The sequence below is a fragment of the Sturnus vulgaris genome, chromosome 10, assembly GCF_052056855.1.
Source record: "Sturnus vulgaris isolate bStuVul1 chromosome 10, bStuVul1.hap1, whole genome shotgun sequence".
NCBI classification, from domain to species: domain Eukaryota; kingdom Metazoa; phylum Chordata; class Aves; order Passeriformes; family Sturnidae; genus Sturnus; species Sturnus vulgaris.
The window spans coordinates 4152981-4171377 of record NC_142252.1 but is presented as its reverse complement, the minus strand read 5'-3'; the positions used below and the strand labels follow the sequence as shown (position 1 = coordinate 4171377).

General features: G+C 56.5%; 1 protein-coding gene across 1 annotated transcript; it reads left to right on the top strand.

Annotated features, from left to right (window-relative positions):
• Nucleotides 1-1933: 1933 nt before the first annotated feature.
• Nucleotides 1934-14296, top strand: ETV5 (ETS variant transcription factor 5). Its single transcript, XM_014870386.2, has 12 exons — nucleotides 1934-2062; nucleotides 2219-2306; nucleotides 2445-2492; nucleotides 2596-2646; nucleotides 7457-7586; nucleotides 7685-7951; nucleotides 9527-9786; nucleotides 10462-10521; nucleotides 10888-10956; nucleotides 11298-11467; nucleotides 12203-12304; nucleotides 12466-14296. Exons 1-12 carry the CDS (start codon nucleotides 2018-2020, stop codon nucleotides 12685-12687), a joined length of 1512 nt encoding a protein of 503 aa, XP_014725872.2. The 5' UTR covers nucleotides 1934-2017; the 3' UTR covers nucleotides 12688-14296.
• Nucleotides 14297-18397: the final 4101 nt, after the last annotated feature.

Genomic DNA, 18397 nt, shown 5'->3' with positions numbered 1-18397 from the left:
CTGCCGTGACCACCGTCATCCCTGGGGGCTGGAGGTGGCCCTGCAGGACTCTGGGAGCTCATTAGTAACCCAGCATCGACTGAGGAGCTCCTACCAGCAGCTCAAAGACACGCTGGGCAGCTCGCCCAGGACATTGACAAGCCCATGACCTGAGCATTTCAAGCTGGCCAGGACATCTCTGTACCGACAGGCTTCCTAATTCCTGGGCAGCTTCCCAGGATCCAAGCAGAAGGTTCCTCTCCTTCCTAAGATGAAATGTGCAATATGTAACCAAACACCTTGTTTTTGCCTTCTCCAGCAATAACTTCCTAGTTTCCCTCCACAACAATGTGAGGCCTCCAAACAGCCCATTTATCTTGTGCAAACTGCTGTGTCCTCCCTGAGCAGCCAGGTGCCCATGGCAGGTCTCACCACCTTGTTGCATGTAGGGAAACTTAGCAGGGAAATGCTGCAGTGGGGGGCCTGGCAGGCACCCAGCAGCACCATTTTGTCCTAAATTCATTCCCAGACCTCTGGAACGTTTGGTGTCCTTCAAGGGTGTGTGTCAATGAATCTGCTTGAAGGGATCTGTGGCCCCAAAGCCCTTGCAGGTGGGAACTACTTTTCCCATGCCCCTTTTTAAAGGCAGCCCTGGCTCCAGGGTGGCTGCAGGGCAAGGCTGCCAAAATCAGTACTCAGGCATGGCTTAGCCCTGGGCTCGCAGATGATCCTGTGTGACGCTTGTGTGAAACCAAGAAAGCAGAGTGGACCCCACGGCCTGTGAGGCCCAAAGTCCATTCCATGTGCATGGCTTGCTGTCTGGCAGATTCTTGGGCACGTTGTGCTCGGATCCGGTCCTTCCTCGCCACTCTAGACCCGGACCCGAGGGTTGTCCCCCCCCAACTCTCCCATCCCTAAGGCCGCCCGTTGAACCCCCATCCGCGCTCCAGCAAAGCGCCGCGGCCCCTTTAAATCCTGCGCTGCCCCGGCCCCACCCGCCAGTCTTTTCCCCCTTCTATTTTTTTATGAATGAAAAACGTTCCGGGCGGAGCCAGGCAAATCGCGGCGCTCCCATTGGCCGCCTCCGCCCCCGCCCACTCAGCCGGTCTCAATGGTGCTCGGCGGAGCGGCGCGGGGGCGGGCGCGGAGCGGCCCAGCAGCCAATCAGATAGCGCAGGCGGCAGAGCGGCGGCTCCCCATTGGCCAGCGCCGAGGGTAAACAAGCGGCGCGGGGCGGGGCGCGGCGGAGGCCGCTGGCTCGGGGGCTGCGGGCCGGCGCAGAGTGGCAGCGCGGTGCCCGGGCTCGGAGAGGCGCCGCGCCATCCTCGGCCCCGCTCCCGGCTCGCCCCGCTGCCGCTGAGGCTGCGGCGCCCCGGCCGGGTACGTGGGGGCCTGGCGGCGGGGCGCAGCGCGGCCGGGGCCCGGGCCTGGGGCGGGGGCGGTGTTTATGAATGGCGCGGGCCGCGCGATGTGAATGGCGGGGGGCGCGCGCGAGCGGGCGCTCGTGCGCGCGCTCGGGGGAGAAGCGCGGGGGGGGGGGGGCGGAGTTTATGAATGGGGCGCGCGGGGTGGCGTGGGAACGAGCGCGGCTGCGGCGCGGCCCCGCAGCGCCGAGCGCGGTGAGGGGCGGGGGACGGAAGGGAAAGGAAAGGAAGGGAAGGGAAAGGAAAGGAAAGGGGGGCGAGGCGAAACGCGGCCCGCCCGCCCCGCTGCCTCCTCCCGCCCGCCCCGCTGCCTCCTCCCGCTCCCACGGCGCGTGATGTCACGCCTGTTTCTATAGAAATTAGGTGACATCACGAGCCGGGGGGCTGCGACCCGCCACGGTCGCAGGAGCGGGCCGGCTCCCCGGGGAGGCGTGGCGGCCCCGCACCCGCACCGAGCCAGCCCCGGGGGTGGCAGGGGCCAGGGGCTGACCCCTCCTCCTCCCCGTCCCCTCCACCCCCCAGCCGCGCACCTGCCGGAGCCCGGGCGGGACCCCCCTTCCCGGGCCGGCGTCGATGCTGAGCGGGCCGGGGGCACTGCCCGCTTCGACCGCACCATGGACGGCTTCTACGACCAGCAGGTTCCCTTCATGGGCCCCGGGGTAAGTTTGCCCACCCTCATCCCTGTTGATACTTGCCTCCCCGACCTTGGGGGCACCCCTTCCCCATCCTTGGGAGTGCCCCCCCTTGTCCTTGAGGGCACCCCCAACCTTGGGGGCTGCCACCCTCATGGGCAGCTGTCTCCCTGTTCCTTGCAGAAGTCCTGCACAGAGGAGGGCCGAGGCCGGCCGGGGTCCGATAGGAAAAGGAAATTTTTGGAGACTGACCTGGCCCATGACTCGGAAGGTAGGCAGGGCTGGCCCAGGCAGCCGTGGCCCCGTGAGACCACTTGCCTCACGTTGGTTGTTTTAGAAATAATCCTGCGAATAATGGCAGTTTTATGTATTCTTCTGTGGAGCACATAAGTCTTTCACTCTGTTCCAGAGCTCTTCCAGGATCTCAGCCAGCTCCAAGAGGCCTGGCTAGCTGAAGGCAAGTCTTTACCTCTGCCTTTTTGCTATGTTAAATCTCTCTGCGAGCATCTTTTGCAGAAGTGAAAACGCCATAAACCCACTTTTTTGTTTGTTTTTTTTAGCTCAGGTCCCCGATGACGAACAATTTGTCCCAGATTTCCAGTCTGACAACTGTAAGTGATTGTTCCGGGTTTTTGTTCTCTGGGGTTAGATGTTTGGGTGCCTGTGCAAACATTTGCACTGGGTTTGGAGTTGCTTCCTTGGAGGAGCAGTTGTTCCTGAGGCTGAAACGTGAAATCACGGGCTTTTGGGAGAAAGCACGTGCGGTTTGGGTTCGTGGAGATGAAACGTGCAATGTCTTGTCTTTTGTTAATGGGGGAAATTATGGCCAAACACGTGGAAATATCTCTAAACTGCTCCTTGGGTTCCTCTGAGACACGATGCTTGTTCGTAGTGAGGTGGATTCACTTCTAAATCCTCCTTTTCCTTTTCAAGTGGGAGAGATAACCCTTGTTGGGCTGCTTGGTTAGCCACAATCTCTGCAGCTTCTAGAGCTTTTTAGAGTCCTGGCCCAGCGCTGTTGGCAAGAGCAAGCCTGAGCGGTGAAACTTGAGCCGCTTTAAGCAGCATTAATCACTGGCAAGCAAGCGTCTTTAAAAGGAGGCCAGTGAAAATGCAGTCCCTCGTGAATTGCATAAGAGCAGAGAGTTGGTTCTGAGCCGCTCTGCCTTGCCAGAGCGGGTTGGTGGCGAGGGCAGGGGCTGGGGAATGGCGTGTGGGGCTTGCACAGCCCCGGGCATTGAAGGGTCGGCTGGGGGAGGACGGGGGTGGAATCAGGATGTTTTGAGTTGTTACCTGGCAAACACAAGTAGTGGCTTGGTGTGTCGGTGGCTGGGTTTTGCTGCTGAGCCAGACAGCTACGGAACTCGAAGGAAATCAAATTTAGCCTGCAGTCGAACAGATTTTTCATTCCAGCTTTGTCACAGCATGCAGCGGGGTATCTCCTCCGACAGCAAATGCATGTTAATTATTGCTCTTTGGTTACTTCGGAGTGGGAAACTTGCCATTAAGCTGGTCCAGACAGCCCAAGTTTCAGATGTGTTTTTTTCCCCCCTGTCTCCCCTGAGATAAAAGGCGAGCCTGGAGTCAGAAACACAACGGTCTGTTGACATCCCCAGCACAGCCCAGCAGCTCTTGCTCGGAGCAGTAAAAACTGCAGTGTGCGTGGGAGGGTGGCTCTTGAAGCTGAAGCTGTTTCCAGTGCCTTTTGGCAGTCTCTTTTTCCTTGTAACCTGAAGAGCTCAGAGAGGAGAGAGAAACTTTTCTGGGTGATGCAGGAAAAAGAGAAGAAAAAGAAAAATGTGTTTATTTGGTCAGGACTCTTAAAATGTTCTGATCTGCTCAGCCTGTTGACTTGGTATGGAAAGGACTTTGTCACTTGAAAGATCTGCCTGCATGACTCCCTGCAGCAATAACCTTCCTTAACTTTCCCGGGGAGAGAAAGCAAAAGTTTCTTTTGCTGCTGCAGTGCTGGCTGTGGGGGGACTCAGACTGAGGCAGAGAGGAATGGGAAGTGCAACTCTTGCATCCCTGCACTAATGAGTTTACAGAAGAGCGAAACTCCAGTTTTGAGCCGTGTGCCATGTAGAAAGGGAGAGAAGGCTGGCTCTGGTGCAGCTGCGGTCTGCACCCAGCTTTCACTAGCAGGGACATGCTGCCTTCCTGGGCTGGCAGTCACTTTGGAGTTCAGCATCCGTTGGCTCCTGGGGAAAGGTAAATCCCTACGGATGTTTGTGGACCTGTGTTGGACTCTGTTTCTGCAATTGTGTGGCTCCACACCTTTTCCCTGAGGAAACTACTGCTCTCTTATCCTGAGCAAACGTCAGTCTTGTGCCCTATCTTGCATTCCCATGGCCGAGCTCCCTTGGTACAGCAGCAAAAAGGGACAAACCAGGCTCAGTGTGGACCCCCCTGCAATGGGAACGTTGCTGCATGTGCCACGCGGAGTCTTGGATATGCTCAGAGCTGCAGCATCCTTCTTGCCTTGCTAAAACCCCCTCATAGCCGCCTGCAGCTCTGCTACTGCCCACTCTCTGTTCCCAATTCCATAGCCAAGATCCTTGGCAGACAGGGTCTTCAAGTTGGGGCTTGGTAGCAAAATAATCCGGAGGGCAGTGGGTCGCTGTGCTGGGGAGGAAATCCCGCTGTAGGGAAAGCAAGGCTACTCCACGTGAGGGATGCATTGTTCTGAGTGGCAAGAGGCCAGATTCAGTGCTTATAAGTTGCCCAGGGAAGTGGTGGATCCTTCCATGAGAGTGAGGAGGCTGTGGTGACTCCACAGAGCTCACCCTGGCTGGGCATGGGTGTGAGGTCACCAGCAATGTGGTCCTGTGGCCAAGGGTGTACATACAGTGTTATGTCTCCACTGATTGTTTAAGTACCTGGAAAGTGATGAGATCATCCTGAGGAGATCAAGCACCATGAGAAGTGATTTTTTTTTTTTTTTCCCAGTGTACCTGTGGCCTCCCTGCACAGGCAGCAGCAGCCACGGGCAGGGCAAAGAGTTTCTTACACGCCAAAATGAAAGAGGGAGGTTTGTTTGTGAGGAAGAGTTGTTTAAACAAAGGAGAGCAGGATCCTGGCTTCTATTTCTAACTCCTCTCCTGGTGTGACCTTGGGTGCGTCCTGTAGTGCTGGGGGATGGAGGGGCAGGCACAGAGCTCAGCTCCCAGGTGATGGCTTGAGTGGGTGCCAGTGTCCCTGGGCTGGAAGTGGTGGTTTGGTTGCCTTCCCCTTGGCTCATTCAGTGGAAGCCAGTGCTCTCCAAGCTTAGTCTCATGGAGATGGGTGGGAATAACCTGCCCTGTCCTCCACCAAGGGAGTCACTGGGAATTCAAGGCCTCGAGTGGCTTTGTGGTGTCACCCTTTTCCATGGGATATGTCTGATGGCTGGCATTATGGGCATTTCCAGTTCATACTGCTCGTGTGGCACTGGGAGAGTTTGCCTACCTCCCCTCCTGGCTGGGCACAGCAGTGGCACATGTGGCTGGTCCCTTGCCTGGCCTCCCCAGAGTTCTTCCCTCTCTAGAAGGGCTGTCGGGCACCCACGGGTGTCCAAAGTAGCCCCGAGGGGCTGTCAGGCACCCACGGGTGTCCTCGCTGCTGCTGTGGCTCAGCCTTGGCATGGATCTGCCAACACATCTTCTCCAGCCCCGTCTATAGCAGAGCTGCTCCCTCTGAGTATTTTTATATATTTTTTTAGCTTTTAATTATAGTGCCGAGGGCAGGACCGGAAAGGGTAAAAGTGCTTGTGCACCCAGTGCTCTTTGAGGTGTTGGGTGCTGGGGCAGGGCAGCTCCTCCCACCTGGCTGCTCGCTCCTGGGACCCAAACCCAGCGCCTTCCCCCCCAAAAACTGCACCCTGGGTTCCTCCAGCCTCGCTGGCCGTGAGCTTGGCATAGGAGCACGTCATGCTGAGCAGCGCCGGCCGGCCCCGCAGTGTTTGTGTAAGGAATCCAAACGTTGCACAGAGTCCTGGCTTGGACAGCTGGTCTCTGTTAGGATCTTAAGGCTCATTTCCCTTTTTTTTTGAATGGCAGTGCTAAGCTCTGGGGAAATTTTTCCTTTCTTTTTTTTTCCCTCCCTCAGCCACATGAATGGAGCACTACGAAGTGTTTGTGAATGGAGGGTGGTGCCTGCTCAGGGACTGGAGGCTTTTTTTTTTCAATGAATAACCAGACCCCATTGTACGCCTGGCGGAAAAACAACTCGCTCCAACAACACGGAGCCTGTTCGGGAGAACCATGCCCACGATAGGCAGCTGGAGCCCTTCCAAAGCCAGTTCCCCTTTGCTTTCCCATGGCTCATGGGGTGCCTGTGCTCTGCCACCACCACGCTGGTCCCATTTTAAGGCTGGAAATGCTGAGGGTGGCAAAACCTGGCTGGGGAAGGGGGGAAGGAGGAGTGGGATAAATCCGGCTTGGGAGCGGGTGGAAGGCGTGTGGGGGGCTGTGCTGGCTCAGCGCTGGGCTTTGTGTTTCAAATCCTTCTCGGGGAAGGGGGGGGTTTATGCCCTTGGTACCAGCTGTACTGAGGCCTTCCAAGGGGGGGATGGGTAGAAAGGGGAGTCAGCAGCTCTTTAAAGGTTTTGACAAATTAGGGGAGCAGCTAATTACCTGGCAAGCTGTGAACAGTTGTCCTGGAGCTATTTGCTCCTCTCCAGTGTAGCTGGGCTGTGTTTAGGCTTCGCATGAAGCTAATACTCCACTTCCGATTAGTCTTGGCTCTCCTCTGAGGCACTATTTAGGTACAGATCTCTGAGGCGCTTTCCCTTTCCTAGGGCGCCTGCTTTTAGAAATTAATTAGCTTAAGCGTATATTACTCCGTTTATAATTATATATAGCAAGTGAGCTTGGGAGTGGGTGGGGAGGATTTGGGTTTAATGGGATGTTTGTCACTTGAGCTCATAGTGGGACCCTAGGACTGGATCCCATTGGAGCACCTCGGCTGCGGGAAGGTGGATCCCACTTACAAACTCTGGAAGTGGGTATGCCTCTTATGAGGTCTTGGATCTCCAGTGTGCCAAGCTCTGTGTCTCAGGGAGGCAACCCCTGCCTGTGCTGCTTGGGCTTTGCTCCACTCGCTGTGAGGCTGGTGGCCAGCATGTGCCCCATCTAAGGTTGTTGTCGAGCTGCCTGTGCCCCTCTCACAGCCCTTGCTCTGCCCCTCTTGGATTCCCCTCCTGAGAACAATGTCCTGGGCTGCTGTGACTGTCCCAGCTCTGCCCTCCCCTGCCACCCTGGCTCACTTCTCCACCGGTGTTGGAGTCTGGCAGGACACCGTATCACCCCGGTTCAGTTGCTGAGTGCTCCCAGGGAATCATGCAGCACCTTATTCCCAAGCAGAGCTGACGCCTGCAGGGGTGATGTTCCCATCGCCCTCTCCCCTGTGGGTGAGCCTGTATCCTCCTCGGTGTCCTTGCAGTGGTCCTGCACGCCCCACCTCCGGCCAAGATCAAGCGGGAGCTGCCCAGCCCTTCCTCGGAGCTGTCATCCTGCAGCCACGAGCAGGCTCTGTGTGCCGGCTATGGGGACAAGTGCCTCTACAACTGCTGGTAGGTAGCACGGGCACAGCGCTGCCTGCAGAGCCCTGGGGGACTCCGTGCCACGCGGTGGTGTCACCGTCAGCCCCTGGCCCATCTCTTTTTGGCAGTGCCTACGACAGGAAACCCCCCGCCGGGTTCAAGCCATTAACGCCGCCCGCCACGCCGGTGTCCCCCGCGCAGCCCGGGCCGGCCCTGCCACCGCCGGCCCCGGCCGTGCCCTCGGCTGCCCATGGGGCTGCCCATGGGGCTGCCCCGGCCCCCCACGCCCTGCAGGAGCAGCGGCAGCAGCCGCCCTTCGCCGTGCCGCGGCCACCGCACCCGCCCATTCACATGCCAAAGATGATGTCTGAGAACCAATACCCCGCAGAGCACAGGTGAGGCAGCCCCATCCCAGTGATCACAGGAGTCCTCTGGGGGTTTTTGGGGACTCTTGGGGTGGGTCGGTGCTCTCAAAGTGTGAAGGAGAAAGGCACGAGCATTTCTCTTTGTCCCCATGCTGTGGTTGCAGTTGGTGGGCAAATGTTGTTGCCTGCGGTCCCACGTGGCAAAACTTGCCACTTCCTACCGGGATCTTGGTGGCTCTTTTTCCTGCTAACAGGGAACTGCTCCTTCCAGCCCCTGAGCATTGGGCAGAGCCTTAACCTCCCTGTTAGGAAAGGCAAGGGAGGCAGAGGCTGACTCCTGCACCCACCTCTGTTCCAACAGGTGATGGTCCTGAGTCAGGGCTCTGCTCTCCTCGTTCCCACCCACTGTAGCTTTGTCTCCCAAGCCGAGCCCTGCTGGGCTGTGGAGCTGGGACCATCTCTGTCCTGCCCATGTGCACCCCGGGCTGGGGGTGGTCCAGAGCTCCCCCATGCACTGGGTGGCATCACCATGATTTTGTGGGATGTGGTGGAAGACCCCTGTTCCCTCCTTCCTCTCCAAGCTGTGGCTTTATTTCCTATCACTCCCACATCCCTGGAGGCTCTGCCAGTCCCTTCCCTCACCCTGGGTTTGCTCCCATGGGTGCTCTGCTTGTGGCCTCTGGATGTCCTTTGCTGTGACAGCCACAGTGTCACCCCTGTGAGCGTGGGACAAGATGTGGCAGCCTGGCAAAGGCCGTGTAGTGGGGCCAAGGAAACCCTTGGAATGTGCCCACAGCAGGCAAGCATCCCTGCCCAACAAAGTGGGGCTCCGTGTGACCTTCAGGCTATGCAGGGGGCTGGCTGCGACCCCTTGGGAAGCACTGTGCCAGCACGGGGCTTGGGTTTCGTTCAGGAAGGGCAGAGGGACATGGCTCGGAAATGGAGTAATCCCAGCCCGGCAGCTGGGAGAGCTCGGGTTACAAAGCCAAATGGTGCAGGGCCGGCTGAGAGGAGCCCGCACGGACATCCAAGATCACCTTTCAAGGTGCCGGAGGACGAGGGGATGTGGCAGCACCCCCTCGAGATGGTCCCTCAGCCATCGCCACCAGCAGAAACTGTGCTCTCAGAGCAGTGGTGGCAGCACCACGGAGCCCAAAATAGTGCTCCCTGCTGTCGAGTTCAAGGTTTAATCCCAGCTGCGCAGGCGGATTAGCAGCCGGCTGGAGCTGCGGAGTGGATTTGGCTTTGCGTAAGCGCCCACCCATGCACAGCATCCCTGGCCCTGCCCCCCTCGCTGGGGACGGATTTTACTGGTTTACAGAGATAGGAGTGTTGGGGGGTGGTTTTTTGTTCCTTTTCTCATTCCTTTTCAGATACCTGAAGGCCAGAGTGCTTTACTGCGATGGCCCATGTGTTATCCTGCTGTTCCATTTGGGGATCCTCAGCACCCCACTGGGTCCCCAAGGGATGAGCCCTTGTGGTGGCTCTGCTTCTGAGGAACCGTCCCAGCCTGCTGCGGGTGCACCCCAGGCTGAAGACTCGCAGTTCTGGTTTGGGGTGAGACCCCCCACTCCTCAGTAATGCCCCGTCCTTCTCGTCCCCCAGGTTTCAGAGGCAGCTGTCGGAGCCCTGCCACCCCTTCCCGCCGCAGGCCGGGGTCCCGGGGGACAGCCGCCCCATCTACCACCGGCAGCTGTCAGAGCCCCTGGGCCCTGCTGCCCCCCGCCCCCCTCAGGGATTCAAGCAGGAGTACCATGACCCTCTCTATGAGCACGGCGGCCCTGGCCTGCCCGGACCCCCTGGCCACAGCTTCCAGCCCCCCATGGGCATCAAGCAGGAGCCCCGGGACTACTGCATTGACTCAGGTGGGTGTGAGTCAGGAGACAGCCAGGTGCTGGGTGGGGTTGCACCAGTGACACTTCGAGGAGCATCTGCGTGGCAGGGGCAGGGCTGAGCCTCAGGCAGTGGATGCTGTGTCACCCTGGAGCTGCCGTGCTGGTGGGATACTGCTTTGTCTTTTTCCTTCCCCTCTTTCCTCCTTTTCCAAAGTCAGGCCATAGAGCAGGCGTTCACCTGATACCAGTGGTGTGGTCGGTGCCGTAGCCTCGGGCTGGGGTGCCCCACAGTGCCTGGTGGGTCCCCCCTTGGCTCTGGCCTGGGGCCAGCTGTGATTGCTGGCTGCTGGACCCCACCAGCATCACGGAAAATCCTCTAATCGCCTTAGGACCTAAAAATACCCCAACCTCGGGATGGAGGGTGGCACAGCCAAGCAGATGGTAGGGGAGGTGCAGCAGTGCCTCCCTTCATATGGGGTCTGTAAAAACTCAAGCTCCAGTCTAAATTCTAGTGCCACCCCAAATCATAATGGATTTTTTTTTTCCCCAATGTTGAGGGTGGATTTAGTGGACCAGGGAACATGGGGAGGGAGGAAGTTTCCCAGACTTCACTGCAGGACATGCTCGGGGTAAAGAATATGCTGCCAAATCCATGGTGGCACCTACAGGGTTTACAACCCTAATGCCATTTCATTTCCCCCTCAGAAGTGCCTAACTGCCAGTCCTCGTACCTACGGGGGAATGTCTTCCCCAACAGCCATGACGGTGAGTGACTCCCCCACCCTCCCCTGTCCTGGCCCCATCCCACACCTCACTTGTGGGCAGCACTCCCTGGGCACCCAGAAAACCCCTGTGAGGGCCACATGTGCTGACAGCAGCCCCTGTGAGTGTGCTGAGAGGGCACGGCAGCGCCGTGTAATCGGGGATAATCTGACAGGGCTGCTAATAGGGTTTGGGAGCAGTGACGGGGGCAGAGCTGCACAGCGCTCAGCCTCGAAAATAACTGGCAACAGGTCTGCTTCCAGAGCTGTGGATGGGGCCCTGTGCTGGGTTCAGCCAAGGCAGGGCTTTTTGAGGTCCAGCCTGGGTAGTGGAGGGGCCCTGTGCTCACGAAGGGTCTTTTCCCCACAGGATTTTCATATGAAAAGGACACACGATTGTATTTTGATGACACGTGCGTGGTACCCGAGAGGCTGGAGGGTAAGAATGTGGCCCTAAAGGAACTGAGGCTTGTGGAGGAAGATGTGGGGATGCTGGGATCTGCAGTGCTGCCTTATAAAGCCAAGCAGTGCTGGCACGGTGCTCCTTAGAGCTGCTGAGCATCATCCCACGTGGCAACTTGGCATCAGTGCCATGCTCCATCTCTGTCCCTGACCCCTACCTGCCTGCAGCACCATCCCCAGCACCTCTCCCCTCTCCCACCCCATGGCCTGATCCTGCTCAGGTGTCTCGGCACAGGGATGTCCCGTGTTGTCATGCATGTGTCCTGCTGGGAGAGGGGCAGAGCCAGGCTGTTTAACCAGGTGTCTTTGTGCGAGCAGGTAAAGTGAAGCAGGAGCCCACCCTGTACCGTGAGGGCCCTCCCTACCAGCGGCGTGGGTCCCTGCAGCTCTGGCAGTTCCTGGTCACCCTCCTGGATGACCCTGCCAACGCCCACTTCATCGCCTGGACCGGCCGGGGCATGGAGTTCAAGCTGATCGAGCCTGAGGAGGTATGAGAGCTCCTGCCCTGGAGCTGGGAGTGCCTGTGGGGATGCAGGAGTGGGCTGGATCCTTCCCGTGCAGCAGAACCTTCAGACTCACACTTGAGGCGAGACACGAATCTCTGCTCTCCAGCCAGCTGTAGAAATTTGCTTTTAATGTCTTCCCCTGCCTCTTGGCGTGGCGTGTGCTGGCTCCTGAAGCTGGCAATGGTCACCAGCCATGGTGGTGTTGCCTCTGTGCTGTGCCTTGCTGAATTCTGCTGCTCTGCCTCCTTCCCAAGCTGCTCCCATCCTCTGCCCTGGGTTTCCAGCAGCAGCAGCAGCTCCGTGCTGGCAGGCTGTAATGCCAGAACCACGCAGCCCCACAGGAGGGTGACACAGAGGAAGAAGCTGTTCGGGCAGTAATTGAGAGCAGCTGTAGCCAGCCCCGAGCTGCGCATTGTGGGTAATTACCCATAATATCTCTTGCGCCATGCATGGAAATTGTGGTATTTTGAAGCAGCTTTTTTGGCAGGCTGTTCCCTAATGAAATGACTTTTGATTTGGCCCCTGATTTGGCAGTGGCTGTGTGGTGGCAGCCAGAGCATTTATCGTGGCAGGCAGGAAACTGCTCCCAGACCGTGGTGACACCTTTGCTCCAGCTGCCCCAGCCCCCTCAAGCCAGCCTCTAGCCTACATTCCAGTTGTGATTTCCTTTGAGGATCCCTGTCCAAGCCCTGATGGCTGCCACCTCTCTCCCCACAGGTGGCACGGCGCTGGGGCATCCAGAAGAACCGACCAGCCATGAACTATGACAAGCTCAGCCGCTCCCTGCGCTACTACTACGAGAAGGGCATCATGCAGAAGGTGAGTGACCCCCCTGCCACCCCACAGCCACAGGGGTGTGGCCGTCCCCTGCTGCCCCAGGGTGCAGCAGGAGAGGGATTAGATCCCGTGTGAGGTGTGTGGTGCTTCCCCAGGGCTGGGGTGATGTTCGGGCCCCTCTCACCCCTCCCTCCTCTCCGCAGGTTGCCGGTGAGCGGTACGTCTATAAATTCGTCTGTGACCCCGACGCTCTCTTTTCCATGGCCTATCCCGACAACCAGCGCCCTTTCCTGAAGACAGAGCCAGACTGCCCGGTGCCCGAGGAGGAGACAGTGCCCCTGACACACTTTGAGGACAGCCCAGCGTTCCTCCTGGAGATGGATCCCTGCAGCAGCCTTCCCTACGCGGAGGGCTTTGCCTACTGACTCGGCCGGCCGGCAGAGCCATTGGCGCTAGCGCATCCACCTGGGGCTGACACGGTTTTCCAAAAGAATATTTTTGGCTGTCTGTAAGGAAAAAAAAAAAAAAAAACAAACCCAATGACAAACAGCATGGGTGCACACACAAATTCGAGGAATTTAAAACGCCCCACGTGTGTTGCTGCCGAATTCCCACCCTTCCTTTCCAAGGGCTAGTGCACAGGACTGCCCGTGGCTGGCACCTCCTGCCATGCATCAGTGTGATGTCTTGAGGCACCGGGAGCCTGAAGTTGCAGCCTCTTCCCCAGGCCCTGGCTCTGGCAGTGCCCCAAGTCTGGGCTGCGTGGCTACCGAGCCAATTGTCACGACAATCTGCTTTGCATCGAGCACAATCCGCGTAGCTGCCTTGTGTGGTGGAAAGGGCTTTGATTTGCACAGAGAGAGAGAGGAGGGATGCGGGGGGGCCGCCTGGGCCAGCACCCCGGGGCTGATGTGCACAGCATCCTACCCCAACTCCGAGGAGCCTTCTGCCTTCTTCCTGACACCCCTCCCCATATAACCTGTTGTTCCCATAGAACCTCCTGCATCCTCTCCGTGCCCTCAATCCTCCCCAGCTCTGGCTATGGGCCATGGGTTGCATTTTGGGGGGAGGAGACCCTGACACTAACTCCTTCTTTGGTTTGTTTTTTTTTGTTTTTGTTTTTTGGTTTTTTTTGGGATGTTTTAGGAAAATACTAAAGGTTTCTAAACTGATTTTTGTAGATTTTTTGTATTTTAAGGCAAAGCTATTTTTTGCAGCTCGGCTGCTGTCCCTGGAGCCCCTGGGGACACCCCCATGGCTTTCCCAGTGGCAGGCGGGAGCCCTTGATGCCCATGGCTTCCTGGGATGGCTGCCGAAGGATCTGGTCCACTCCATTTCACTGCTCCAGTCCTCTTTCCCAGGGGAGCCAGGGCTGAATCCCAATACTGGCTCAGCTGTGCTCCCCCTGCTCGGCATGGCCTCAGAGCTGGGCTGTAAGGCTGAGGTGGGTAGGGATGGGGGTTCCTCACCCCTTTTCCTCAACATCCCACTTCCCTCCAGCTCCCCCCACCCCTCGCTGCACCTCCTAACACTCCTCCACCACTCATATATCCATACCTGCCTCCCCTGCACCAGGCTACATGTTTCGTTGTAAATGCTGTATAGGAATTTTTTCTCTTCTTTAGTTAGCTTTGGTTGGAATTTTTGTTTGGGTTTATTTTTTTTTTTGTTTGGTTTTTTTTTTGTTTGGTTTTTTTTTGTTTGTTTGTTTTTGGGGGTTTTTTTTTGTCTGTTTTTTTGGGGTTGGTTTTTTTTTTTTTTTTTTGAGAAGTATGAAGATTAACTCTACAACGACTTGGTTGCTCTCCCCATGGTGGCTGCAGTGGTGTGTACCCATGGGGAGCATTTGGTTTTGGGAACCCCACCTTGGGGACAGGTTTTTTAACCATTTGCTCGGTGTGGCAGGTCTGCAGTGCAGAAGGAGTTAATCTGAGGACTGATTTGAAATATCTTTATTCAAGCAGGGCTATGTATCTCCTGCAAAGCTGCATTACATTCTGTACTGTGTACAATAAAGGATCTTGCTTCCTGTTCCTCCCTGACTGCCTGGGCTCCTGCTTGTGGGGTTTGTAGTGGTCCAGGCTACAGCCCATCATTTGGGGCCTGTAGTGTGGTGTGTCTGGAGCTGGGACCAAGTCACCAGGGCTGCCCTCTCCCCAGTCCCCCTGCCCTCTCCCCACTTCTGGATTTGTTGCTCCTGGGTGGGGATACTGCCATCATAAAGCCACATCCCATGAGAGCATCCATTTGGAAGGGGGGGGTGGCTTCTGCCCAGCAAGTGCAATTTAATATTGCTTCTTAGGGTTTTTCAGTGAGTCCTCCACTCCCCAGGAGCCCCAAGCACCTGCCATCAAGTAGGGCTAAAGCTGGTGGGGACCTCTCAGGAAAGCCCCTCCACAAGCTACCGGCCATGGTCCCCCCATTGTCTGCATTTCTAGGCTAGGAAAAATTTCAGGATTTGCAAAAAGATGAAGGAGGTGGGTGGAGGGCAAGGGCTGTTCTGTGAATATTTGATTCAGCTGAAGGGTCTGTGTTTCTCCTGCTAAGCTGGAGAAAAACTCAAACACTCCAGAACTCCCCACTCCCATTGGCCTCAGTTTTAGCTGGGCTGAGGCAGGGTTGCCACAGGCTCACAGTCCAGCCTGTGCAGGATCTTGGTGTGATGCTGCTGGAGATACTCGTGACAATTCTTTTCACTGCCCAGCCAAACCCCATCCCTTGATGTGGCAGTGGGGAGATGAAAGGTTCTCATGGGCCATGATACTTTTTACACACCCACCCCACCTCGCCTGGCTCCACTCCTGGCTGCCAGCCACATTGCTAATGGGCCCTTAAGCTGCTCTTCCCTCATGCCTGGAGTCTTCAGCTACATGGAGAAGTGTGGCAGGGCAAAGCAGGATCTAAAACATCCAGCAAAACCAATTCATCTGGCATGAAGCCTTCAAGGAGCTAAATCAGCTGTTTAGCCTCAGGAGACATCTTGCACTCCCTACCCTATCCCATTTTTATTTTCCACAAAGCTCTGTCCCAAGCCCAAGACTGCAAAAGCCAGGTGATCCTCCAGACAGGGCCTGGTAATCCCACCTCTCTGGGGATTTCAGCAGGCTCAGTCCTGGTGCTCAGGATGGAGCAAGGGGAAAATGGGGCCACCGGTAGCACAGCCGGCAGGCAGATGGCCAAGGGTGGTGGGATCTCAACCCCGTGCAAAGATCTGGGACCAATTATGGATGGTGAGGATGAGGATGAGCAGATAAGGCAAAGCCTTTCCAAGCATCTTGTCACACCACAACCCCGACCTGGCCTTGTGGGCAGGGCTGGGGCCCCAAGGGCATCTCTCAGGCTGCTCTTACCACAGGGAGAGGTTAGGAAGAGGTGTTTATCTATTCCAATTTGTCAGCGTGGGACAAAAGGGTTCCGTTCATACCACACTGGTTTTTATTACTTAGAACACCAAGGATTTTCTCCTCATTAGATCCTGCTGTGCATCACCCATCCCTCTCCTCATGTTCCACGCAGAGGGGATGGAGCTGCCTCGGGTGCCTGGTCCCACTTGTCCCCACCCCGAGGGTGAGGGACAAGCCACAGCTGCTCAGTGCCCTGCCTGCAGTCTCCCAGGGATGGGGGCAAGAGCTCCCTGGCAGAACAGGGGCTGGGCTAGCGTTTGCCAGGAGTTGGGGAAATGGAGGGGAGGCAGGTCGGGAAGCATGCATGCTCCCTTCTCACCTCCTGCCCCATCAGATGCTGCTTCCAGGCACGAGGATGTGCCCTCTTAGGACATGCCATGGGATAGGGAGCCTAGCTGCCCCTGCCAGCCCTGCCCCCAGGACCAGGAATGGCTCAGGCTGCCACTGCTCCATCCCCAGGACTGACTGCCTGGGTCCCCTCCTCCCATATTCCCGCACCATTTGCCTCCTGCCTTCCTCCCACTCCTCCCAGCCACTGGGGAGGATGAAGAAGAGTGAGCAGAGAGGATGGTGGACGATGAAGCACCATTCTGGGGAGGATTCAGCTATCCACACTGGGAAAAACCTTGGTGCTGATGTCCAACCCTCCAGCTCACAGCTTCCACCTCTGTGTGGTCGTTGTGGTAAAGAGCCCATCAGCAGCTCAGGATGAACAACAATCTGTGACACTGTGACAATGAAATGGCAGCTGCTATTGAATGGGGACAAATGTGGTTTTTCCTATTTTCTTCTTTTCACAGCGTTTATAATGTGCCCCAAGTTACCTCTCCCTGGAATGAGAGTTTGGAGTTAGATGGCCCGAGAGGCACAGGTTAAAAATCATTTGGAAAAGAGGAGCCTGTAAAAAGGAGAGCATCATTACAACCCTTTACACATCCATAATTCATGGAGTACATTTCTGCTCTCCCTGCCTTGGAAGCATATAGCAGGACTGGAAAATGTTCAAAAAGCAACGGAGACAGCCAAGGGTCTGCTATGGCTCTTACATGGGAGTGTATAAATAGTCTGGCACTTCCGACTGGGGCAGGATTTGTGGCTCAGGGGCTTCATATTTAATAGCCCATGACGGAGTTTTCCATTGCTGCCTGGAAGAGTATTTTGGGGAAGAATTACTGCCCACACAGCTTGTTCTTCTGGCAGGACTGACAAGCCCAGCACCTGAGACTGGAGGTGCTGCATGGCCCAGCACGGGCACTGGGGCACAGCTCCCACCTGGCCCATGTCCCACTGCCCATCGTGGTGGCCTCGTGCCTGTGCTTGGCAGATGGTTCTGCCAGGGAGGTAGGTCACATCACAGCAGCTCTGCAAACACTCCGTGGTCTCAATAAATGGGTTGATTTGGCTCTAAAGCACCTGGAGAAACGTGAGTGGCTCCATGTGTGGAGACAACTTGAATATGAATCAACTCCGGAAAAAGAAACAAGCAAAACCAAACAAAACAAAACAACAACCAAAAAAAAAATCAAGCAAGCAAAGATCTTGAGTGAGTAAGGAAAAGTGAGGAACTTCCAGCCGGGGGTGTGCAGGACACTCAGCTCTGTTCACATTGGTCTGGCACCACCTCGTGGATGTCCATCTGCTGCTGCTGGCCACCACGGGCTTTGTGGCAGCACATCTGCTGAGGTCCTTCTATCCAGATGGGGCTCATACCTGCGGGCTGGACACTCTGGCGAGGAGGACTTCAGCCACAGCTTATTTCCCAGGGCTTCTCTCTGCTTTGTGCTGACTTTCCTGGGAGATGTGGGTCTGTGTTACTGACTCCAAGCCTCCTGCTCCTTGCTGTAGGAAGAGGGAGACCACTGACCCCACTTCTCCTGTGCTCCACTGAGAAGAGAGCCAGGGCTCCACTAACACCCCAGAGCCACAGAAAGCTCCAACACTGAGCTCCCAGCCTCTCACAAGGTACTAACACCGGAATAAGCCTCTAAGTAGCTTCTGAAACCATGAGCCAATTGCTGAATTAAAGGCTCTCAGAGCTACAGGGGAGACTCCTCTTATTAACCATTATCATCCTCTTATTAACCATGGCAGAGACTGCTCTGCGTTACTCCTGTGTGCTGTAGGTGCCCATGGACTATTCCCAGCCATGGGTCACCCACACAGGTTCTTAGGTCTGGAGAACCTGAGGAACCTGCAATCCTGAGGCAGCCATCCTACCTGGAGGGTGTCTCTGCCCACAGCAGGAGGGTGGAACTAGCTGGTCTTTAAGGTCTCTTCCAACCCAAATCATTCCATTATTTCTTGGCCATTTTTTAGAGAGGCAAGGAATAGGATCCCAGAGGCTCAGATTTTGGAAGAAGGGTGCCCTCACTTTGTTGCAGAAGCAGGAGATCCCTCCTGCATTGAAGGGCTGGGTGCTCACCTGGCTGGGTGCACATCCCTCCAGCCAGGAGGGGGTCCTGGGCAGGGGTCAATGCATGGCCAAGACAGGGTAAATGATGTAATATGAAGTTTTGTTTCAGCTGACAGGGGAGCCAAAGTGGGAAGCAGAGCTGGGAGCTTGTCTGCAGTACCAGGAATCAGCCACAGAGTCTTATACAGAAGGCTTTGTAGTTAATATAAATAAAACATTCCTGGGCAGAACAGGCAGCAAATGAGGCTGAGCTCTCACAATACTGGGTCGGCACACCTGTACCCCTGCACTCCAAACTGATCATGCATTGTCCTGCCA